This window comes from Coenobita brevimanus, chromosome 104, assembly GCF_032717465.1.
Source record: "Coenobita brevimanus isolate Jiangsu-jjx chromosome 104, ASM3271746v2, whole genome shotgun sequence".
NCBI classification, from domain to species: Eukaryota; Metazoa; Arthropoda; class Malacostraca; order Decapoda; family Coenobitidae; genus Coenobita; species Coenobita brevimanus.
In genome coordinates this window covers 48,525,662-48,551,912 of record NC_137057.1, presented here as the reverse complement: position 1 = coordinate 48,551,912, position 26,251 = coordinate 48,525,662, and the positions used below count along the sequence as shown (strand labels likewise).

Below are 26,251 nucleotides of genomic sequence, written 5' to 3'. Positions count from 1 at the left end.
GATTTAAGTAACTTCAGTAATTTTCAACAAGATTTAAGTAACTTTTCAGTAATTTTCAACAGGATTTAAGTAACTTCAGTAATTTTCAACAAGATTTAAGTAACTTTTCAATAATTTTCAACAAGATTTAAGTAACTTTTCAATAATTTTCAACAAGATTTAAGTAACTTTTCAATAATTTTCAACAAGATTTAAGTAACTTTTCAATAATTTTCAACAAGATTTAAGTAACTTTTCAGTAATTTTCAACAAGATTTAAGTAACTTTTCAGTAATTTTCAACAAGATTTAAGTAACTTTTCAGTAATTTTCAACAAGATTTAAGTAACTTTTCAGTAATTTTCAACAAGATTTAAGTAACTCTTCAGTAATTTTCAACAAGATTTAAGTAACTCTTCAGTAATTTTCAACAAGATTTAAGTAACTCTTCAGTAATTTTCAACAAGATTTAAGTAACTTTTCAGTAATTTTCAACAAGATTTAAGTAACTTCAGTAATTTTCAACAAGATTTAAGTAACTCTTCAGTAATTTTCAACAAGATTTGAGTAGGCTGAATTTTCAATCATTTTCAAACATTTTTTGCCACACCGATCACTTTCCCAGCCTTCAGCAATTTTTCCCAAGCTTTCACACTTCACAAATCACCAACACTGTCGTTTTCAGCAACTTTTCACCAATTTCCAGCAACTTTTCACCAATTTCCAGCAACTTTTCACCAGTTTCCAACAACTTTTTACCAATTTTCAGCAACCTCACTAATTTTCAGCAACTTTTCACCAGTTTTCAGCAACTTTTCACCCATTTTCAGCGTCTTTCCACCAATTTACAGCAACTTTTCACCCATTTTCAGCGTCTTTCCACCAATTTTCAGCAACTTTTCACCAAATTTTCAGCGCCTTTCCACCAATTTTCAACAACTTTTCACCAATTTCCAGCAACTTTTCACCAATTTCCAGCAACTTTTCACCAATTTCCAGGAACTTTTCACCAATTTCCAACAACTTTTCACCAGTTTCCAACAACTTTTCACCAATTTTCAGCAACCTCACTAATTTTCAGCAACTTTTCACCCATTTTCAGCGTCTTTCCACCAATTTTCAGCAACTTTTCACCAAATTTTCAGCGCCTTTCCACCAATTTTCAGCAACTTTTCACCAAATTTTCAGCGCCTTTCCACCAATTTTCAGCAACTTTTCACCAAATTTTCAGCGCCTTTCCACCAATTTTCAGCAACTTTTCACCAATTTCCAACAATTTTTCACCAATTTTAACAACTTTTCACCAATTTTCAAGAACTTTTCGGCAACTTTTCACCAATTTTCTGCAACTTTCCACCAATTTTCAAGAACTTTTCGGCAACTTTCCACCAATTTTCAAGAACTTTTCACCAATTTTCAAGAACTTTTCAGCAACTTTTCACCAGTTTTCAAGATATCGGCAACTTATCACCAATTTTCACCATCTCTTCCCTTCACCAACAACTTCGCTGATCGTCAACCCGCCGTAGGCATTTTCTTCAAGCCTCAGCACTTTGTCTCTATCTATCTATTCCCAGACGCCTCAATCCCGTTTGGGGTGGCCACAAACAAATCGCCTCCACGTCGTCCTTTCCCCCGCCATTTCACTGCCCTGCACTTTGTCATTTTCAGTCATTTCTCACTTATTGTCAGTCACCTCTTGCATCACCAACATCTTGGCTATCCTTCAGTATTTTATCACCAGCCTTTCTTCATCGTTGTCTTTGTTATTGTCTTCTTCCTTTGTCTTCCTCAGCCCTTTCTTTAATCTGTGGAGAAAGGGATAAGTTAGTAAGTGATGGAGGTGTTGTGAAGGATATGATTGTGTTTATCTTTTCTGTTGAAGAGAGAGAGAGAGAGAGAGAGAGAGACGTAAATTTGTCTCATATTATTACTCCTAATGAAAGCATGATTTCTTTAAGTACCGGTACCTTCAAAAATTTCATATCTTTTCAAACTCTCTCTCTCTCTCTCTCTCTCTCTCACACACACACACACACACAATATCTCTTCCCATAAATACCTTAAATGTTAAAAATAAATCGAACTGGCTTATGCAGACATTTACTTTGTAGCTAAGACAAGAAATGCTTAGGCTAATAGTGGAATAAGTTTGGCGTGGGATGGAGTTACGGTCACATAGGTGTATCAGAATTAATTACATAAAAACTTGTCCTATGTTTGCCTAGGTGTTTAAGATATAGCCTACCAGTATATGTAGATTTTTCGTCAATATTACACTGAGGGGGAGGCCGAGAATGAGATGGAGGGATGGAGTGGAGAGGCATGTGAGAGAGGGGGGTGCGAGCTGGGAGCAGGGCAATGAAATGGCGGAGGACAAGGTGATATGGAGGCGATTTGTTTGTGGCCACTCCTTACGGGATTAAGGCGTCTGGCAATAGAACAGATTACACTGAGGAATGACAGGTAAATAGTGGAATGGATTTAGGTTGAAATGGAGTAATAGTAATAAAAATGTTCCATGAGTTAAAAAAAAAAAAAAAAAAAAAGAATGGGCATTATTCTCAGACTGCTTATGGGTGAAAATCTGAAGTGAGGTGAAGTGAAGTGAGGTTAGGGGAAGTGAAGTGAGGCAAGGGGAAGTGAGTTGATGTGACGTGACGTGAGGTGAGGTGAAGTGAAGCAAGAGGTAGTGAGTTGAGGTGAAGCAAGGGGAAGTGAGATGGAGTGAAGTCAGGTTAGGCGGGGTGAAGTGAAGCAAGGGGAAGTGAGTTGAAGTGAAGTGACGTGAGGTTAAATGAAGTGAAGTGAGGTGAAATGAAGTGACATGACGTGAAGTGAAGTGAAGTGAAGTGAGTTACCTGAGAGCTGGGGGGCAAGTTCCTCTCTATCCGGCTCTTGCAGTTTGTACCATCGGGGGTGTTCATCCATGACGTTTTTGTCTGTTAGGAAGACGACAAGTATGAATAAGAACAGACAGGTGGTGGCGAGGGTCCAGGTGGCTAAATATTTGACACCAGCTGGAGTGGGTAAGAGAGAGAGAGAGAGAGAGAGAGAGCCAGAGACGTAAATGAAGAGCCCAGAATTGAACAAGAAATGACATTATTAGTAGTGAGGGGGAGCAGGGAGAGTAAAGCCCCTAGCAGTGTGTCAGGGATTAGTATTACTTTGCTGAAATCCACCTAGCATCCTCTTAATCACCTAGTGCTCACCTAGCCCATCTAACCACTCATCTGACAGATCCAGAACCACTTCACCTAGCAGTTCATTTCTTGCGTGTTCGACTAGGCTTACTTAGCTTTGGAACCCATCTAACTTGCCTGCCAAACCCTCCTAGCATCCTTCTAAACACCTAGCACTCACCTAGCTCATCTAACCACTCACCTGACAGATCCAGAACCACCTCGCCCAGCAGTTCATTAGGCTTGTCTTTGTCCTCTTGCTGGTTCCACGCCGTGACCTCCAAGTGGCGATGGGCGAGGTCTTGCGGCTGGATACGCGGGTACACCATCGTCTGCTTCCAATCCGGCGTTGACGTGCGGCTGAAGGCTCTCGTACGCCGCTGGTTCTCCACGCTGGGAAGGTCAGAGTGGGGTCATAGGTCACCGCTACGATTGACCTGGCATTTGCGTTTATAGCATACTCTTCTCCTCCTCCTCCTCCTCCTCTACTACTACTACTACTACTACTACTACTTTATTTCCTCTTTGCTGACCTTCTACTATTACTACTACTACTACTACTACTTTATTTCCCTTCCTCTCTACTGACCTACTACTACTATTACTACTACTACTGCTGCTACTACTACTACTACTACCTTTCCCTCGTTACTTACCTTCGTCCCGGCAAGAGATATACCTTGACGAATGGGTCTGGTCTCGAGTCTCCATCATCACGAATGGTATAGAGTCCACGTGCCCTAATTACTGTCACGTAGAGGATGGCTGCACGTGAGTCATAGCACACCTGTAGCATCACCTCACCTGTGCCCTGATGCTCCCCACTACCTCGAGATGTGCTCTGTTTGCGGGGAGGCATGAGTTGATTAGTGTATTGTGTTAGGGGATAGGGGAATGGATGGTGGGATGGATGGATGGATGCTGGAATGGATGGATGGTAAGGTGGGTGGATGATAGGATGGATGGATGGTGAGGTGGATGGATGGTGGGATGGATGGATGATACGATGGTTGATGGTGGTATGGATGGTGGGATGGATGGATGGTAGGACGGATGAATGGTGGCGTAAGTGAATAAATAGTAGGACAGATGAATGAATGGTAGTATAGATGCTTGTCAGATTGAAGGGTAGATTTGAATAGTAACCAAGGAGACTCATTCCTACCTCATACTCATCAAATTTCAGGCAACCACAACATAGTGTTCTAGTTATGAGATTGACCCAGTTCTATCAGATGTAAACAAAGTGGGTATATTTAACTAGGTCTTTACTGAAACCGGGTATATATATATATATTTTTTTTAAGGGCTTGGTACCTTTGAGTGCCCCCTCCCTCGTCGTCTGGTGGTGGCGGTGTTGGTGGGGTATTCTTGATCTCTGCCCCTACTGTCGCCCCCTCCCTCCACACCACCTGAGAAATAATAATAATAATAATAATAATAATAATAATGATGGTGATGGTGATGATGAAAAGGTGAACGTGAGGCCAATACGAAATCGACCAAACCGCCATGTAGCCCAAGGGATATGAAATTCCTTCTCCCCTTCCCTTTCCTTCCTCTCCCCCTCTCCCTCCCCTCCCTCTCTCCCACCCCTTCCCCCTCCCCTGCCCTCTCCTCGCCCTGTCTCCCTCCCCTGCCTTCTGTTACCTCTCTCTCTCTGTCTCTCTCTCTCTCTCCCTCCGTCTGTTTATCTACACGTGTGTCGATCTGTCTTTCTGTCTGTCCATCTATCTACCTACCTATCTATCTATCTATATCTGTCTCTGTCTATCCATCTATCTATTTGCCCATCTATCTGCCTATCTGTCTCTTCATCTCTCTCTGTTAAGTGTCTGTCCACCTATCTATCTATCTGTCTATCTATCCATCTATCTATCTATACCACTGTCCTACCATTGAGTCGCCTTCGCTCGGACGCACTGCTGTGGTTGGGTTCGGGGTCGGTGGCTGGGGGGGAGTATTCGTCACTGGGTCTTCTGTGTTCCCTTCCACCCCCTCGACTGTCTCCCCCGGGGCTGGTGTGGGGCCTGGGTCTCGTCTCACCATCCTGGGTTCGATGCCTGGTGGGGAAAGCATTAAATTCAATCAATCAATCAATCATTTCCTGTGGCACCCTCGGGGATGCATAGGGCCTCGATGAACTCACACCACCACATCCTATCTTGTGCTAACTCCTCAAGATCTCCCCAACACTCATCTCCAGCTTCCCGTCTCATTGTCCTCACCCACGTCTCTTTTGGCCTTCCTCTACCTCTCCTACCAAGTGCCACCCACTCTGGTGTACCTCGTACTATTCCCTGTCTCCTATACACATGTCCTAGCCACTTCCATCGTGAGAATCTAACATATTCATCGATCGGCTGCACTCCCGTTATTTCTCTAATTCTACTATTAGTAAATATAAATAAATAATATAAATAAATAAATAAATAAAATAAAGCAGTATTTCAGTTCATAAATCTTTTCACTTTAACTATACTCTTTTTACTCTGACTTGGCCTAAATTTCCCATCTCTCCAGCTTAATGAAGAGGTATACGTAACACAGGAGGACAGTAAGTTAATAAGCTAAATAAATCGCTTAAGAAAATGTGTTAGGGAGCTTCCTTTAAATCACTTAGGAAAATGTGTTTGGGAGCGTCCTTTAAATCACGTAAGAAAATGTGTTAGGGAGCTTCCTTTAAATCGCTTAAGGAAAGGTGTTAGGGAGCGTCCTTTAAATCATTTAGGAAAATGTGTTAGGGAGCTTCCATTATATCACTGAAAATGTGTTAGGGAGCGTCCTTTAAATCACTTAAGAAAATGTGTTAGGGAGCTTCCTTTAAATCGCTTAAGGAAAGGTGTTAGGAAGCGTCCTTTAAATCACTTAAGAAAATGTGTTAGGGAGCTTCCTAGATGAACCCTTTACCTTGGTCTGTTCTCAGGGCTGTTGTTGTGGGATGAGTTTCTAGGCCTCAGTAGGTCCTGGGGTCTGGCGTCTGGGTCTAGGTGGCGGGGTCTGCTCTCGTGGGGGTCTCTGGGTCTGTCGTCGGGGCTGTGGTGGGTCTGCCTGGGTCTGGAGGAGGAGCGGGGGCGGGGTCTGTGGCCGGGGTCTGGGTCTTCTTGAGTGCCCCCTCCCCTGCCCTCTGAATTTCTGTTGCCATTGCTGGATTAAAAGACAAGAAGGATTTTTTTTTTTTTTTATTGGTAGTAGTTATATATATTTTTGTGGTGTGGCGTGGAGACAGACAGACAGACAAGTGAGGACGTAAAGCAGCGTGGCGTGGAGACAGACAGACAGACAAGTGAGGACGTGAAGCAGCGTGGCGTGGAGACAGACAGACAGACAAGTGAGGAAGTGATGGAGCGTGGCGTGGAGAGACAGACAGACAAGTGAGGAAGTGATGGAGCGTGGCGTGGAGAGACAGACAGACAGACAAGTGAGGAAGTGATGGAGCGTGGCGTGGAGAGACAGACAGACAAATGAGGAAGTGATGGAGCGTGGCGTGGAGAGACAGACAGACAAATGAGGAAGTGATGGAGCGTGGCGTGGAGAGACAGACAGACAAATGAGGAAGTGATGGAGCGTTGCATGGAGAGACAGACAGACAAATGAGGAAGTGATGGAGCGTGGCGTGGAGAGACAGACAGACAAATGAGGAAGTGATGGAGCGTTGCATGGAGAGACAGACAGACAAATGAGGAAGTGATGGAGCGTGGCGTGGAGAGACAGACAGACAAATGAGGAAGTGATGGAGCGTTGCATGGAGAGACAGACAGACAAATGAGGAAGTGATGGAGCGTTGCATGGAGAGACAGACAGACAAATGAGGAAGTGAAGGAGCGTTGCATGGAGAGACAGACAGACAAATGAGGAAGTGATGGAGCGTTGCATGGAGAGACAGACAGACAAATGAGGAAGTGATGGAGCGTGGCATGGAGAGACAGACAGACAAATGAGGAAGTGAAGGAGCGTTGCATGGAGAGACAGACAGACAAATGAGGAAGTGATGGAGCGTTGCGTGGAGAGACAGACAGACAAATGAGGAAGTGATGGAGCGTGGCGTGGAGAGACAGACAGACAAATGAGGAAGTGATGGAGCGTTGCATGGAGAGACAGACAGACAAATGAGGAAGTGATGGAGCGTTGCATGGAGACACAGACAGACAAATGAGGAAGTGATGGAGCGTGGCGTGGAGAGACAGACAGACAAATGAGGAAGTGATGGAGCGTGGCGTGGAGAGACAGACAGACAAATGAGGAAGTGATGGAGCGTGGCGTGGAGAGACAGACAGACAAATGAGGAAGTGAAGGAGCGTGGCGTGGAGAGACAGACAGACAAATGAGGAAGTGATGGAGCGTGGCGTGGAGAGACAGACAGACAAATGAGGAAGTGAAGGAGCGTGGCGTGGAGAGACAGACAGACAAATGAGGAAGTGATGGAGCGTGGCGTGGAGAGACAGACAGACAGACAAATGAGGAAGTGATGGAGCGTTGCATGGAGAGACAGACAGACAAATGAGGAAGTGAAGGAGCGTTGCATGGAGAGACAGACAGACAAATGAGGAAGTGATGGAGCGTTGCATGGAGAGACAGACAGACAAATGAGGAAGTGATGGAGCGTGGCGTGGAGAGACAGACAGACAAATGAGGAAGTGATGGAGCGTTGCATGGAGAGACAGACAGACAAATGAGGAAGTGATGGAGCGTTGCATGGAGAGACAGACAGACAGACAAATGAGGAAGTGAAGGAGCGTAGCGTGGAGAGACAGACAGACAAATGAGGAAGTGAAGGAGCGTAGCGTAGAGAGACAGACAGACAAATGAGGAAGTGAAGGAGCGTAGCGTGGAGAGACAGACAGACAGACAAATGAGGAAGTGAAGGAGCGTAGCGTGGAGAGACAGACAGACAAATGAGGAAGTGAAGGAGCGTAGCGTGGAGAGACAGACAGACAGACAAATGAGGAAGTGAAGGAGCGTAGCGTGGAGAGACAGACAGACAAATGAGGAAGTGAAGGAGCGTTGCATGGAGAGACAGACAGACAAATGAGGAAGTGAAGGAGCGTTGCATGGAGAGACAGACAGACAAATGAGGAAGTGAAGGAGCGTTGCATGGAGAGACAGACAGACAAATGAGGAAGTGAAGGAGCGTTGCATGGAGAGACAGACAGACAAATGAGGAAGTGATGGAGCGTGGCGTGGAGAGACAGACAGACAAATGAGGAAGTGAAGGAGCGTTGCATGGAGAGACAGACAGACAAATGAGGAAGTGAAGGAGCGTTGCATGGAGAGACAGACAGACAAATGAGGAAGTGATGGAGCGTTGCATGGAGAGACAGACAGACAAATGAGGAAGTGATGGAGCGTTGCATGGAGAGACAGACAGACAAATGAGGAAGTGATGGAGCGTGGCATGGAGAGACAGACAGACAAATGAGGAAGTGAAGGAGCGTGGCATGGAGAGACAGACAGACAAATGAGGAAGTGATGGAGCGTGGCATGGAGAGACAGACAGACAAATGAGGAAGTGATGGAGCGTGGCATGGAGAGACAGACAGACAAATGAGGAAGTGATGGAGCGTTGCATGGAGAGACAGACAGACAAATGAGGAAGTGATGGAGCGTTGCATGGAGAGACAGACAGACAAATGAGGAAGTGAAGGAGCGTTGCATGGAGAGACAGACAGACAAATGAGGAAGTGAAGGAGCGTTGCATGGAGAGACAGACAGACAAATGAGGAAGTGAAGGAGCGTTGCATGGAGAGACAGACAGACAAATGAGGAAGTGATTGAGCGTTGCATGGAGAGACAGACAGACAAATGAGGAAGTGAAGGAGCGTTGCATGGAGAGACAGACAGACAAATGAGGAAGTGATGGAGCGTGGCATGGAGAGACAGACAGACAAATGAGGAAGTGAAGGAGCGTTGCATGGAGAGACAGACAGACAAATGAGGAAGTGATGGAGCGTGGCATGGAGAGACAGACAGACAAATGAGGAAGTGAAGGAGCGTTGCATGGAGAGACAGACAGACAAATGAGGAAGTGAAGGAGCGTTGCATGGAGAGACAGACAGACAAATGAGGAAGTGAAGGAGCGTTGCATGGAGAGACAGACAGACAAATGAGGAAGTGATGGAGCGTGGCATGGAGAGACAGACAGACAAATGAGGAAGTGAAGGAGCGTTGCATGGAGAGACAGACAGACAAATGAGGAAGTGAAGGAGCGTTGCATGGAGAGACAGACAGACAGACAAATGAGGAAGTGATGGAGCGTTGCATGGAGAGACAGACAGACAAATGAGGAAGTGATGGAGCGTTGCATGGAGAGACAGACAGACAAATGAGGAAGTGAAGGAGCGTGGCGTGGAGAGACAGACAGACAGACAAATGAGGAAGTGATGGAGCGTTGCATGGAGAGACAGACAGACAAATGAGGAAGTGAAGGAGCGTGGCGTGGAGAGACAGACAGACAGACAAATGAGGAAGTGATGGAGCGTTGCATGGAGAGACAGACAGACAAATGAGGAAGTGAAGGAGCGTGGCGTGGAGAGACAGACAGACAGACAAATGAGGAAGTGAAGGAGAAGGACGGACAAATTTTAGGCCAAGTTAGAGTAAAAAAAAGAATGTAATATGGAAGTCTAATAAAAGACCCACTCTTATAAATTTGCACTTCTTCGTGACTAATATCATGTTCACACCCACCCTTAGTCATTAGCACTTCTTCGTGACTGGCATCATGTTCACACCCACCCTTAAAAATTAGCACTGCTTCGTGACTAGGATCATGTTCACACCCACCCTTAAAAATTTGCTTTTCTTCGTGACTAGCTTGTTCACACCCTCCCTTAAAAATTAGCACTTCTTCGTGACTAGCATCATATTCACCCGTAAAAATTATCGTGTGCGTTGTTTCTTGATGGCGATCGATCGAAGCCGGAGCGGTTGCCATTAATGTCGAGGGGGTCAGTGGGGGGGGAGTCGGGTCTGAGGTGGCTGCTGTAGTTGTCTGCCGGGCCCCTACTCCTGTGGGCCCCCCTCTCCCTGCCCGGGTCCTCGGTCATGCGTTCCCCGGTGATCATGTTGATGTCACTGCACGAAGGGGACATCACAGGCATCAACGAGTGGTAGTGGATGTACAGTAAGAAGTGAATGCATGTACCACAAACAGGCGTACAACGAAAGGCATACTCTTGTCACAAAATGCATATATCGGCATACAGTACACCAGGAACCATATGCTTACACACACACACACACACACACACAAGACCAAAACGACCCCCTCACCTGCGAACGACAATTTCCACTTCAGCGTCGTCCCCAGAGTGTGCCAAAATACTCTGCACCTCCTCGTAAGTGCGGCCCACGAGCGACACCCCGTTCCACTCCAGCAGCAGGTCCCCTTCTTTTAGCTCCCCCAGGGTCTCCGCTACGCCCCCGGGATGTAGGCGTGCTATGTAGGCCCCTAGGCGACCATTGGACCCGGGTATTTCCTTGCCCCCCACCACCTTCATCCCCAATCCGTTCCCTGCAGAGTAGAGAAAGCAGATAGGTGGATGGTGGGGAACGCTCTTAAGTGAATGTTTTCTGCTTGTGGATGGAATGGTTGTGGAAGAGTAGGCACTGAAATAGATCCCTGCCTCCGACCATCTAACCCGTTCCTTGCGGAGTGGAAAAAGCAGAGTAGTGTATAGTTTGTGGATGGATAAATTGTGGAAGGATAGACATTGAAATAGACGTGTCGTGTAGGCCAGGGATGTCCTTACAACTTGCAGTCAACATTCCTAACCCATCCCTTGCAGAGTGGAGGAAGCAGTGAGGTGGATGGTTTGTGGAAGGATAGTTTGTGGATCAACAGGTATTGGTATTGAAAGAGATCCTTGCTTCCTCCCACTCTCGTCCCAAACCCATCCCTTGCGGAGTGGAGGAAGCAGTGAGGTGGATGGTTTGTGGAAGGATAGTTTGTGGATCAACAGGTATTGGTATTGAAAGAGATCCTTGCTTCCTCCCACTCTCGTCCCAAACCCATCCCTTCCGGAGTGGAGAGAGCAGAGAGAGGAGTGGATGGTTAACGACAGAACTTTTGTGGAAAGATTGATTGTGGAGGGATAGCCACTAAAATATTCGTGCTGGTGGATGGTTGTGCTCGAAAATTTTGTGATAGATTGTAAAGGGATAGGCATTGGGATTCTAATTACTTCCTGCCTCAACAGATAGATCCAGTAATGCAGTAGAATCAGGTGGATCGATAGTGAGTCAGTTTTAGTCATGGTGTTCAAGACTCACCTGATATGCGTCTGTCCTTAGGGTCTCTGGTGAGGAGAAATCTCTTGACTCTGCCACTGCGAGGGGCATTCTGGAAGGGAAGCAGAAGGGGTCATGTGTCAGAATGCTTTAGGTCAAATGCCACTCCAGGTTTAAAGTTGAATTATAAGTTATATAAAAAATTACTTCGAGTCAAAGGCTGCTAAAATTTTGCGTCGAATTATTTGTTGCATTGTATTAAAAACTGCTGTTATAATCCCAAAATTGCTTCAAACTCAAAAAATTTTATAAATGAAATGTTGCTCCAGATCTTGCTCCAGAAATACTTGCCACTAAATAAACACGTCCTCAGTTCATCCTGGGCTGTGACTTACCCTTGGCCTCCTGTGCGCTGGCCCGGGTGATGGTGATGAGGTCCTGAGGGGTCGTGCGTCGTGCCCTGGGGAGCCGTTGTGGTACCCATGTTGAGGCGGCGACCTGGGGGGGAATAGTCAGGAAGGATCGTAGCTACTTTGCACGATAAACTTGTCTTCTCTGCAGTTCATTGTTTTCAGAATCCTCCAGGTTTGATCTCCTATTTGTGCCTTAATCCCTTCAATCCAGTGACTTAATTTTTATTCTTGCTAAATTGTGACTATTATATTCAGCTTAGGAGAGAGTTTCCGAAATTTAGAAGTCTGTTGTATCCTCCATAAACACCTTCACTGTTACAGGTGTGTCCTAAGGTGAATGAAATCGTCTGCAGGTGGCAGGAATAAGCCAAATTTACGTCACTGAATTCAAGGGCTGTTGTTGTTCTTGCTTAACCCCAATCGGTGTGGCAGAGCTGACCAACCGACCACACGTAAGCAGCTGCCCCTATAAGGTCTTGCCATAGGTATCGGTACCTCACGTCGTTTGTGTTAATGAGGCATGTGTTGTGGGGTTAACCTTGTAGATGGCTATAGTCACCTGATCTTTAATTAATTAGTTCCCAGGGTTCCTGTGTGGGGGATTTTGCTGGAAGGGAGCGTACTATCCTCCGCCTATCAGCTCATAGGCATCAAGTTCATAGGTCCCTACGGGTGTTCTTCCCTCTATTAACCTTTGAAAATTCCCAAATCAGCCCTTAAAGGACCTCGAGCACCAGTGGGTTAAAGGTATAATTAGAGATAAGCACTGATGTTAAGTTTGGGGTAGCTGTGTCAGTGAAGAGAACTGAGTAATCAAGCTAATATAAACAAAGAACAAAGTAATCAAGCAAGTGTAAACAAGCAACTTTTTAGCACAACTTGAGGTCAGGAAAGTGTAAGGATAGATCACGGTACCTGCTCCTGCCCCGTGACTGCCTGGGCTGGTAGTCGGGGTCGTTGTACTGGGGTGAGGTGGGTCGTGGTGCGCCCTGTGGGAAGTGCGGCGGGGACACACTACCACTACCACCCGGGGAACGACCTAGCGAGGGGTGGGAGGTGTAGTCCGCCACGTAGGAGTCGTGATACAGGTCTATCTCGGGTTCCACTGGCGATGCGAACCCGTCGTTGAACATGTCGCGTGCACTTTGACCTGAGGGGGTAGTGACGGCAGGGAGGGTTAATGCGGTAGGGGGATTTTGTGTGTGTGTGTGTGTGTATGGTGTTTTTGGCATGTAGGACCTGGGACATGGTTGGGGTAGTGACGGCAGGGAGGGTTAGTGCAGTAGGAGGGATTTTGTTGGTGTGTGCGTGTGTGTGTGTGTGTGTGTGTGTGTGTGTGTGTGTGTGTGCGTGTGTGTGTGTGTGTGTGTGTGTGTGTGTGTGTGTGTGTGTGTGTGTGTGTGTGTGTGTGTGTGTGTGTGATGTAGGGTGTTTTCAGCATGTAGGACTTGGGATGTGGGTATAAATCCATCTTGCGTTCCACAGGGGTTTCGAAGGTGCAGTATCATCCCTCAACATGTCGCGTGAACTTTGACCTTAGAAGGGGGGGGGTTAGTGTCATTATTGTATGCTCATTCTGTACTCTTGACATGCTGGGTTGTTTCTACTCATGCTACAGCCATGTGGGTTTGTTTTGGTTAGAGAAATCAATAGTCCTTTACCTCAGTCCCATAACCTCACCCTCTCCTTCACAGCTTCCTTCCCCTGTTCCATCATTCTCTCTCTCTCTCTCTCTCTCTCTCTCTCTCTCTCTCTCTCTCTTTCCATCCATATTCCCCCCTCATCCCTTTCCTAGCACCCCTCTTCCCTTCACATTTAACCCCACCAGTTCATCACACACTCCTCCCCTCACCATAACACCACCACAATCATATTGGCCAATAGTCCTTTTACACATCTAATACTTCTAACAAAAATGTGTTATTAAAACCCTTACAGGCCTTTTTAAAATTATATATTAGTTTTTAGAAGTCTTCCTTGATTTTGAGGGTTTCTGGAAGATGGAAAAGAATTATTGGCCTTGAATGTACAGTTAAGGACAATAGTAATGGATCCACTTCATTGTCGAATAATTTTGAGACTTTTACGCTATTTCTGATAGATCTGCTGGACTCCATTGATCACGTTTTTTTTTATGCTAGGAAGAAGGAACCAAAGGCCAGGAGCCAGCAAACTCTTCCTTCCAAGAAAAAAAAAATCAAAATACAAGAGAGAGCCAAATTCATTGCTGGGTTTCAAAAGTTACAGCCAAATTCATTGCTGGGTTTCAAAAGTTACAGCCAAATTCATTGCTGGGTTTCAGAAGGTATCGTTCGCTGTATCGCTATGTATCGTCAGGAAGTGGATCGTTATTCATGTCCTCCGGTATACCTGTCCACTTAAGCCTACACAAGGACACTTACCTGGTTATGTATATTTTTTCCTGTTGGTGTGACACTTGAAAAATGAAAACAATATTAAGACAACTTTTTTACCCTTCAAAACTATTCATCTGGGGCTGGGTCATAAAGTGAGCGATGACCAAAGACACATTATGGAAAGTACGTATCAACTCCCATGTGTTTCAGAGATTATTGGTTCATTTTTAAAAGTTACGTATAATAATCTTGAGTTCCTGTTTTATTTCGATGAGGGTGATTTTTTTTCCCCCTTTTATTGGTGATGTCGATTTTAAATTAACTTTAAAAATTCTTGTTTCGTTTCATTTCGACTTTTTTTTTTTAATGGATTTTGGATTTACGTAAACTTATAAAATTTGTGTTTCATTTTTTTCGACTTTTTTTTTTTTTTATAATGTAGACTATATGGTAATGTTTACCTTTAAAATTATTGTCTTATTTTGTTTCATGCCAAATTGTTTCTCTGCTTGTTTTTGTTTATTCATTTACTTATATACTTTTTTTAAGGACGTTAGCCAGTTTTTTTCAGAACGTGTTTATCTTTGGACGATTGAGATAATATATTTTTGTTATTATTATTATTATTATTAGTAGTAGTAGTAGTAGTAGTAGGCCTGTTACTGTTATCATCATCATCATCAGTAGTAGTAGTAATAATAATATTGCTATCATCATCTTCATCATCATCATCATCATATTAATAGTAGTAGTAGTAGTAGTAGTAGTAGCAGTAATAGTAGTAATGCTGTTATCATCATCATCATCATTATTAACATCATCATTATTATTATTATTATTATTATTATTATTGAGTCAGTGCCCACACCCAGCAGTATTAATTTTTCCAATCTGACTACACTTGGCCACCAGCTGAGCTGAAAGGAGGTACAGTTTCTTGCCAGATGAGAAGGAACAGACTATAGTTGATGTAGACTTGCTGAATATCTACCTTTTAATTTATCTACCTTTATATATATTTATTTATCTACCCTTATATCTATTAATTTACCTTTATATCTGTTTATCTACCTTTATATCTATTTATCTGTATTTATATCTATTTATATCTGTTTATCTACCTTTATACTTATTTATTATCATTTTTATTTATCTACCCATTTATCTATCGTACCTTTATATCAATTAATTTATCTACCTTTATATCTGTTTATCTACCTTCATATCTATTTATCATTATTTTTGTTTTGTTTTTTATTTTTTTTTTTTTACTCTATTTCTCATTTTCTCGCTGTTTCATTTCTGACTTTTTTTTTTTCCTCAGTGTCTGATTGTGTATATTTTACTGTATCGTTTTTTTATATCATTTTTCGTCTCCTGTGTGTGTGTGTGTGTGTGTGTGTGTGTGATTTATTTTTTCCATGACTTTGAATATATACCCTATTCTTTTTGTCTATTTTTCGTCCATTTTCCCCTCCCATGTCTCTGTTACTTTGTCATTTCTTTTCCTTTCGTCTTCCCTTGGTTCAGTTCCGTCTAAGATTTCTGTAATATCCAGCTTTTGTATTTCATTCTCAATATTTTTCGTTCATTTCTCCTTTTTTTTTTTTTTGTTGTATCGTATTTTTCGTCCTTCTACTGTAATTTCTTTATGGTCATATTTCCATTTTTTTTTTGTATACCTTCAATTATTTTTTGGTACCAGTGCGAAGGATATATATATGATTAGATTTTACTCCTTTCTTACGTGTCTTAAACATACTGTACCTTCTCCCTTCTTTTATGGTTTAAGTTCATTTTTTTTTTTTTTTGACATTGTAATTCTCTCCATCTTTTTTTTTTCTGCTTTTTTTTTTTGCTTCACACATTTCCCATTTTCTCTTACATTCCCATTGTCTTTATTCTTTCCTTTTTATGTGCCTTTTTCATTTATTTTATTTTTTTATTATTATTATTATTATTATTTTTTTTTTTTGGGTGTCCACGTATCAGTTTCGAGCGAGTGCCTCTCATCGATCTGCGCAACCCGGAACACGCCGTTATGCAACCCGGCTTTAGTCTCGCTGCCGCCAGACGATATATCCAGCTTAGAGAGAGAGAGAGAGAGAGAGAGAGAGAGAGAGAAGAGAGAGACGGAGGGAGAGAGAGAGAGAGAGAGAGAGAGAGAGAGAGAGAGAGAGAGAGAGAGAGAATTTCGTTTTTCATTAATTTCTCCCTAGTGTGACGTCTGTATATAGAATTGTCTCTATAATTTATGCTCCTTTTAGTTGATGTAATTCAGGTTTTGGTAGACTTTTCGGCCTGAAGGGGTTAGGTGTAGTCCTCAGTAACCCTTTCAGTACGAGTGGGCTTTCCCTAACTGAGTCAAATCGTCTGGAGGCAGCGGAAATTTGTTTCTATAAAGCGCTGTTGTGTAGAAAAATCGCTAAACTAGAAGGGAAGTGTACGAAGGGTTTTCTTTCCTTTTATGCAAGGAAAAAGGAACCAAAGGCTAGGAGCCCGCAAACCGTTCCTTCCAAGAAAAAATACAAAAACAAAAGAGAGCCAAATTCAAGATACGTTCATTTCGAGAAGCCGAACAACATCGCATAGTGTCAGAATCTACGGTACCGCTGACCTCACTGGATATGATATTTTAAGTGTCTTCCCCAAGTATAAGTGTGTGGATTACTTAAGTGGCAAAAAGTAATACAGTACATCTATATACTTATCAAAGGCGGTGGTCAGTCCTCTCATTTCTACATGATGGATAAGTGAATTTTGGTTTTGATCCGTTTTGGAAATTAATAAGTAATCTCGTTTTCGAAATTACTCAAAATATTCTCTGAACCTTTTGGAAAATTTGGAACAGCAACTAACGACTGGAAATTTAGTCGTAAAAAAATTTGGGTTAAGTAAATAGGGTTGTTAAGTAATTTCCGATTTTACGTAAACTGGCGGCATCGTTATGCTGCTATTTCCGTGGCGTGTATTTGAGTTTTTTCTTTTCTTTTTTTCGTTTTTTTGGTCACTTCAGTCTAGAGGAGGGTTAAGGTGCCTCTCGATTACACGTGGGTTACTAGGGCAGAGTGTCAGGTTTATTCCAAGTCCCAGCCTTCTCCTAGAACGCGAGTAAAAGACGATTATCCATCAATTTCGACGGGCTGATGAACTTGGTGTGATTGAGAGTAGTGGGTTGGGAGGGCGTATTAGCTTGGAGAGGTGTAATTACGTGATTTGTGTGGCGAATAAGGCTTAATTGATTGATTTGAGTGACGAATAGGGTTTAATTTATTGATTTGATTGACGAAAAAAGGGTTTAATTGATTTATTTGATTGACGAAAAGGTTTAATTGAATGAGTTGATTGACAAAAATGGTTAATTGAGTGATTTGATTGACGACAAAGGTTTACTTGAGTGCTTTGACTGACGAAAAAGCTTAATTGATTGAGTTAATTGACGACAAGGTTTAATTGATTGATTTGATTGACGAAAAACGTTGACTTGATTGATTTGATTGACGACAAAGATGTAATTAAGCGAGTTGGTTGACGGAAAAGGTTTAAGTTGATTGACGAAAAAGGTTTAATTGGTTGATTGATTGACGAACAGGGTTTAATTGCTTGATTTGATTGTGGCGATAGACTGGTAAGATTAAAAAAGAATTGAGCATTTCGATAATCCTATTTTATACCTATCAGAGAGCCTGGATTGAATCTAGTTGAGAAATAGTAGATTGATAGACCAAATATATTCATTACTTTGACTGCAGGTAGATTGAGAGACGGACCAAATAGATTAATACAGACCAAATAGACTCATTACTTTGACTGCTAGATTGAGAGACAGACCAACTAGATTCATTACTTTGCTGTTAAATTGAGAGACAGACCAACTAGATTCATTACTTTGCTGTTAGATTGAGAGACAGACCAACTAGATTCATTACTTTGACTGCTAGATTGAGAGACAGACCAACTAGACTCATTACTTTGCTGTTAGATTGAGAGACAGACCAACTAGATTCATTACTTTGACTGCTAGATTGAGAGACAGACCAACTAGATTCATTACTTTGCTGTTAGATTGAGAGACAGACCAACTAGATTCATTACTTTGCTGTTAGATTGAGAGACAGACTAACTAGATTGATACAGTCCAAATAGACTCATTACTTTGCTAGATTGAGAGACAGACCAACTAGATTCATTACTTTGACTGTTAGATTGATACAGTCCAAATAGATTCATTACTTTGACTGCTAGATTGAGAGAGACGAAATAGATTGATAGACCAAATAGATTAATTACTTTGACCGCTAGATTGAGAGGCAGACCAAATAGATTGATGCAGTCCAAATAGATTCATTACTTTGATTGCATTTAGATTGAGGGACAGATTACATTGCCTGGGGACCTCGATAAAGCAAAAATATCATTCCAATACTTAGATATGAAATTGATAAGTATGTAGAATTTGGTTGTTCAAGTTTGTACATTTCCCATGCGTAATAGTTAAAAAAATAAATAAAAGAAAGTTTACAGTAGTATTGTCATCAACGGTTATAAATATCGCCAAATTGATTACCTGGTTTGACTGCACGTAGACTGGTGCGATGGAGTGACCGACTGGATTGACTGGTTAGGACCGAGAGGCCAGGGAGAGACCAGGGACGCCTCACCGATAATTAAATGGTCTGAGAGGAAAAACGTAAGAGGTAGCCAGAACGACGGGATTAAATTACCCTGTTAGAACGAAAGACCGATTGAATTTCCTGGTCTGACTGAGAGCGATAAAATTTACTTAGACTGAGAGACCAATTAAATTTACTTAGACTGAGAGACCAATTAAATTTATGGACTAGACTGAGAGGCCAATTAAATTTACTTAGACTGAGAGACCGATAAAATTTACTTAGACTGAGAGACCGATTAAAATTACTTAGACTGAGAGACCGATAAAATTACTTAGACTGAGAGACCGATAAAATTACTTAGACTGAGAGACCGATAAAATTACTTAGACTGAGACCGATAAAATTACTTAGACTGAGAGACCGATAAAATTACTTAGACTGAGAGACCGATAAAATTTACTTAGACTGAGACCAATAAAATTTACTTAGACTGAGAGACCGATAAAATTACTTAGACTGAGAGCGATAAAATTTACTTTGACTGCAACCGATAAAATTTACTTAGACTGAGAGACCGATAAAATTACTTAGACTGAGAGACCGATAAAATTACTTAGACTGAGAGACCGATAAAATTACTTAGAGAGACCGATAAAATTACTTAGACTGAGACACCGATAAAATTAACCGATTAGATCATTAGACTGAGACACCGATTAATTTACTGATTTGACTGAAGAGACCAATTAGACTGATTTGGCTGAGACCGTTTAGCTGAACCGACACTGCCGACTCATTTGACTGAACAGGTAGACGTCAAATGGTCCGGGAGCTCCACCTGAGACAACAAGCAAGCAAAAAAACAAAAATCTAAACAAAAAAAAGAAAGAAAAGAGAGAGTGAGAGAGACAGAGGGAAAGAGAGAGAGAAAGAGAGGGAGAGACAGCCTTGTTACTTGGAAGTGTCTGTCTAGGAAGCTACGTAATAAGCCTCAAAGCGTGGTGTTAGAGGATAAGCTGGTATAAGCCTGGTGTTACAGCATGGTGTTAGAAAGTAAGCTGGTATAACATTGATCTAGCAAACTGGTGATTTGAACCCCAACATACCCACACGCCAACCCACTCCATGTCCCGGAATCTTACCCACTCCATGCCCCGGAATCTTACCCACTCCATGCCCCGGAATTTAACCCACGACCCCCACACACGGCGACCCACTCCATACCCCGGAATTTATCCTACTACCTATACACACACGCCGACCCACTCCATACCCCGGAATTTATCCCACTACCTATACACACACACACCGACCCACTCCATACCCCGGAATTTATCCTACTACCTATACACACACGGCGACCCACTCCATACCCCGGAATTTATCCTACTACCTATACACACACACACCGACCCACTCCATACCCCGGAATTTATCCTACTACCTATACACACACGCCGACCCACTCCATACCCCGGAATTTAACCCACTACCTATACACACACACACCGACCCACTCCATACCCCGGAATTTAACCCACTACCTATACACACACACACCGACCCACTCCATACCCCGGAACTAAATAACCCAGTCTTTACGGGGCTTTTTCCTGCACTTTTTCCTTATCCGGGTTTTGCACTTTACACCTTATCACCATCTCATAATTCACTTATTATTTATTTACCCTAATAATATAATACCAACATTCCTTATCTAGAGACTTGCTGATAAGGAAGAGGTGGCAGGGAAAGTCCTTTGGAAGCTCCCTACCACCTCTTCCTTAGCGATTTATTTCTGAATATGACTGGTTAATATCCTTTTTCGCGTGATTTATGCAGAATTTGGCGATATTGGAAGGATATATAACATGGAAGGGGACAGTATAGTATAATAAGCAAAATAAGTCGCTTAGGAAAAGGTGTTAGGGAGCTTCCTGCGAGAATTTGGACCCTTCACGAAGATAATTATTGGCCGTATCCTTAACCCATTTTCTTGTCAGATTTATTTTTTCTGTTTTCTAGACAACTTAATTAAATATAAATTGACAGTATTAACTTATTATTTGATTTGATTTATTTTTTCTCCTGAGTCAAGTTATTGTGAAAGACGTATAGTTTGATGGGGGAAAATTTAGGGGGGAGGAACGTAATGCCTCTTCCGTAGCGACTTATCCTACACATGACGCCTCAGTATCTTTTTGTAATTAATTGATGCCAAGTATTTCGATAGTGAAAGTAATAATAATAATAATAATAATAAAGAGAATATTAGGGTGTAGAGGATAATTCGCTATGGAAAAGGTGTTAGGAAATGACCAGATCCACTTAAAATACGGGGTTTATCTTTAGGAAATGACCAGATCCACTTAAAATACGGTGTTTATCGTAAGAAAATGACCAGATCCACTTAAAATACGGTGTTTATCGTAAGAAAATGACCAGATTCACTTAAAATACGGGGTTTGTCAGTAGGAAATGACCAGATCCACTTAAAATACGGGGCTTATCGTTAGGAAATGACCAGATCCACTTAAAATACGGTGTTTATCTTTAGAAAATGACCAGATCCACTTAAAATACGGGGTTTATCGTTAGGAAATGACCAGGTTCACTTATAATACGGAGTTTATCGTAAGAAAATGACCAGATCCATTTATAATACGGACTTAGTTATTAAAGAGGAGGATAAGTAACAATGAACTTATCATTAACAGGGTAGTCATCTCGCCTTGAAAATTTACGTAATGATTTTTGGATAGAATCTTGGTTAACATAATTTCTGATTCCATGTCTATCACTACCATATCATATTTTTCCTTCTCTTCATTTTATTAATTTCCTTCTAATTATTTCTCATCATTTTTATTCATCCTGATCATTTCCGTTCATTTCTCTTCATTCTACAAGACGATTTTTGTGTCCCTGATTTTGTTAACTTTGTAAAAAATAAATTAGCTTCTTTAGTACCTCCTTTTCAAATAAATAAATAGATAGAGAGATAGGTTGATAGATAGATAAAGAGAGAGATAGGTTGGTAGATAGATAAAAAGAGAGATAGGCTGGTAGATAGATAAAAAGATAGGTTGGTAGATAGATAAAGAGTGAGAGAGGTTGGTAGATAGATAAAAAGAGAGAGAGGTTGGTAGATAGATAAAAATATAAGTAACTAAAAAAAGCTGAATGAAATCTTCTGGTGAGAGCAAAAAAATGAATGATAAAAAAAATTGCCATCTTTCATAAATTCTTTCAGTAAAAAAAATAAATAAAATATCAGCTGAATGAAATCGTCTGCATTAAGTAAAAATAAATAATAAAAAATCGTACTGAAAAAAATCTTCCAATAATGGCTTTATTTTTTCGTCATTTTCTTATATTATTTTTTTGCCACTTCAGACATTTTATTTTATTTCTGTTCAGGATTATTTATTTTTTTTTTTGAACTGGGGGGGGGGTTAGACACAGCCCTCATTAACCCCTTCAGTCCAGTTTTTCTTCATAGTTTTTTCAGACGATTTTACTCAGCTTAGGGGGGGATTAATTTTCTTTGTTGTTATTATTATTATTTATTATTATTATTATTATTGTTGTTATTATTATTATTATCATTAATAATATTGTTTTTATTATTATTATTATTATTATTATTATTATTATTATTATTATTATTATTGTTATTATTATTATTATTATTATTATTGTTATTATTATTATTATCATTATTATTATTATTATTATTATTATTATCATCATCATTATTATTATTATTATCATCATCATCATTATCATCATTATTATTATTATTATTATTATTATTATTATTATTATTATTATCATCATCATCATCATCATCATCATCATCATCATCATTATCATCACCGTATTATTATTATTATTTTTTGCAGGGAATGGATTTAGGAAGCATATATAACACCAATTAGCGTTGAAAAATCTCCCATCCCCCCCAAAAAAAAAAAAAAAATCGTCTATCAGTACTGCGAAAAAATCCCCCCCCCCCAAAAAAAAAAAAAAAAATCCCGAAAGAGAGAGAGAGAGAGAGAGAGAGAAGATGAAGATGAAGAAGGAGAGGTTGTTGAAGACAATGTAACCCTTTCAGTACGAAAATTTTCCAGAAAGGTTAGGTAGGTAGGTAGGTAGGTAGAGAGAGAGAGAGAGAAGATGGAGAGTATAGGTTTGAAAAATGTCTTCTGAGAGAGTAAGAAAAAAGGCTTCATAAAACCTCCAAAAAAAACTCTTGAGCTGAATAGAAACCTTCAGGAATATTAACTTTAAAAATCAGAATGCGTCCTCGTTCTGCATGGGTTAAGGATATGGCTTTCCTCCCTCCCCTCCCTCCCTCCCCCTTTCCTAATACGGTTTTGCGCCCTCCCCTCCTCCCTCCCTCCCTCCCTAATACGGTTTTGTGCCCTTCCCTCCTCCCTCCCTCCCTCCCTAATACGGTTTTGCGCCCTCCCCTCCTCCCTCCCTCCCTCCCTAATACGGTTTTGCGCCCTCCCCTCCTCCCTCCCTCCCTCCCTAATACGGTTTTGCGCCCTCCCCTCCTCCCTCCCTCCCTCCCTAATACGGTTTTGCGCCCTCCCCTCCTCCCTCCCTCCCTCCCTAATACGGTTTTGTGCCCTTCCCTCCTCCCTCCCTGTTACGGTTTTGCGTCCTCCTCTCCCTCCCTCCTCCCTCCCTCCCTCCCTAATACGGTTGTGACGCCTCCCCCTCCCTCCCTCCCTCCCTCCCTAGTTCGGTTTTGACTCCCTCCCCTCCCTCCCTCCTCCCTCTCCATCCCCCGGAAGGAAGAGACATAAAATACAGAAACCGTCCTTGCAGTGTATGAGTTAAGAAGACGATTTTTACCCCTCCCTCCCTCCCCCGCATCCTTTTTTTCGCCCTCCCTCCCTCCCTCCCTTCCTTCCTAATGCGGTTCTGCGCCCCCTCCCTCCCTTCCTCTTCCCTCCCTACCCCCCGAAAGGAAGATGTAGGAGGCTGCAGTACACGAGCGCCACGTGCTGGAAAAAAGGAAGAAGCGGAGTAGCCAATAACACTGAGGGCAAGATGAGGCAGCCCGAGCATTGAGGGGGTGGTGTGGCAGCTGCAGGACAAGCTGGAGGGGAGGGAGACGAGAGGAAATTAAGAGTAATAAAGAGTCCTGAGTAAGAGTTTTGAGAGTTCTGAGCGACTGGAAGAAGAGTCAAATAAATGAGAGTAAAGAGCATAAGGAGATTTCGGTAACTGGGAAAAGAGTGAATTAATTGACCGAAAAGAGTAAATTAATTGAACGAAAAGAGTAACTTAATTGAACGAAAAGAGTGAATTAATTGACCGAAAAGGGTAAATTAATTGAACGAAAAGAGTAAATTAATTGAACGAAAAGAGTAAATTAATTGAACGAAAAGAGCGAATTAACTAAACGAAAAAAGTAAATTAATTGAACGAAAAAAGCGAATTAACTGAACGAAAAGAGCGAATTAACTGAACGAAAAGAGTGAATTAATTGAACGAAAAGAGTAAATTGATTGAACGAAAAGAGTAGCGAATTAATTGATCGAAAAGAGTAGCGAATTAATTGAACGAAAAGAGTAAATTAATTGAACGAAAAGAGTAAATTAATTGAACGAAAAGAGTAAATTGATTGAACGAAAAGAGTAAATTGATTGAACGAAAAAAGCGAATTAATTGAACGAAAAAAGTAAATTAATTGAACGAAAAGAGTAGCGAATTAACTGGACGAAAAGAGTGAATTAATTGAACGAAAAAAGCGAATTAATTGACCGAAAAGAGTAGCGAATTAACTGAACGAAAAGAGCGAATTAATTGACCGAAAAGAGTAGCGAATTAACTGAACGAAAAGAGTAAATTAATTGAACGAAAAGAGTAAATTCATTGAATGAAAAGAGTAGCGAATTAATTGAAAGGAGTAAATTAATTGAACGAAAAGAGTAGCGAATTAATTGAACGAAAAGAGCGAATTAATTGAACGAAAAGAGTAGCGAATTAATTGAGAGGAGTAAATTAATTGAACGAAAAGAGTAAATTAATTGAACGAAAAGAGTAGCGGAAAAGAGTAACTTAATTGAACGAAAAGAGTAGCAATAATTATAAGTCGGTGGCAAAAAAGAGTAAATTAATTGAACGAAAAGAGTAGCAAAAGTTATAAGTCGGTGGCAAAAGAGAGTAACTTGATTGAAAGAAAAGAGTGACAAGATCACTGAGAGAGAGAGAGAGAGAGAGGTAAAGAGTAAATTAAACGAAAGAAAAGAGTAACAAGGGTCCAGAACAGCCGGAAAAAGAGTAAAGTAAGTGAAGGATTAGGGAATGAAAAGAGTAAAAAGAGTTGTAAGGAGCTGGGAGAAAAATAAATTGAAAGAAAAGAGTAACAAGAATTCTGAGATGCTGGGAAGAGAGTAAGATAAAGTAGGTGACAGAAAAGAGCAAATTTAGTGAAGGAAAGGAAAGAAAAGAGTAACAAGAGTATTGATTAGCTGGGAAAAGAGTAAGTTAATTGACAGAGAAGTGACAAGAGCTCTGGACAGCATGGAAAAGAGTAAATTAACAGACAGAAGAGAGCAGCAGGTTTTAAGTAAATGGCAGGAAAAGAGTAAACAGGAAAGAAAAAAAGTAAGAAGAGTTTTAAGCAGCTGCAGAAAGAATAAAATAAATTGAGAGAAAAGAGTAGAAAAAGAGTAAAATAAATTGAGAGAAAAGAGTAGAAAAAGAGTAAAATAAATTGAGAAAAGAGTAGAAAAAGAGTAAAATAAATTGAGAGAAAAGAGTAGAAAAAGAGTAAAATAAATTGAGAAAAGAGTAGAAAAAGAGTAAAATAAATTGAGAGAAAAGAGTAGAAAAAGAGTAAAATAAATTGAGAGAAAAGAGTAGAAAAAGAGTAAAATAAATTGAGAAAAGAGTAGAAAATAGTAAAATGAATTGAGTGAAAAGAGCAGCAAGAGTAAAATAAATTGAGAGAAAAGAGTAGCAAGAGTTAAATAAATTGAGAGAAAAGAGTAGAAAAGAGTAAAATTAATTGAGAGAAAAGAGTAGAAAAAGAGTAAAATAAATCGGGAGAAAAGGGTAGCAAGAGTAAAATAAATTGAGAGAAAAGAGTAGCAAGAGTTAAATAAATCGAGAGAAAAGAGTAGAAAAAGAGTAAAATAAATCGAGTGAAAAGGGTAGCAAGAGTAAAATAAATTGAGAGAAAAGAGTAGAAAAAGAGTAAAATAAATCGAGTGAAAAGGGTAGCAAGAGTAAAATAAATTGAGAAAAGAGTAGCAAGAGTTAAATAAATCGAGAGAAAAGAGTAGAAAAAGAATAAAATAAATTGAGAGGAAAGAGTAAAAAAAGAGTATAATAAATTGAGAGAAGAGTGGCAAGAGTTAAATAAATTGAGAGAAAAGAGTAGAAGAAAGAGTAAAATAAATTGAGAGAAAAGAGTAAAATAAATCGAGAGAAAAGAGTAGAAACGAATAAATT

At 41.0% G+C, this 26,251-nt stretch overlaps 1 protein-coding gene across 1 annotated transcript in view; it reads right to left on the bottom strand.

Moving 5' to 3' along the window:
• Nucleotides 1-2,425: 2,425 nt before the first annotated feature.
• The window catches only part of LOC145416107 (uncharacterized), a 207,466-nt gene continuing 183,640 nt past the window's right edge, over nucleotides 2,426-26,251 (bottom strand). Inside the window, 11 exon segments of the mRNA XM_080285199.1 lie at nucleotides 2,426-2,430; nucleotides 2,840-2,920; nucleotides 3,363-3,553; nucleotides 3,817-4,001; nucleotides 5,046-5,223; nucleotides 6,071-6,307; nucleotides 10,031-10,234; nucleotides 10,433-10,673; nucleotides 11,432-11,501; nucleotides 11,785-11,887; nucleotides 12,718-12,952. Of these exon segments, the coding sequence (XP_080141325.1) occupies nucleotides 2,426-2,430; nucleotides 2,840-2,920; nucleotides 3,363-3,553; nucleotides 3,817-4,001; nucleotides 5,046-5,223; nucleotides 6,071-6,307; nucleotides 10,031-10,234; nucleotides 10,433-10,673; nucleotides 11,432-11,501; nucleotides 11,785-11,887; nucleotides 12,718-12,952 (1,730 nt within the window).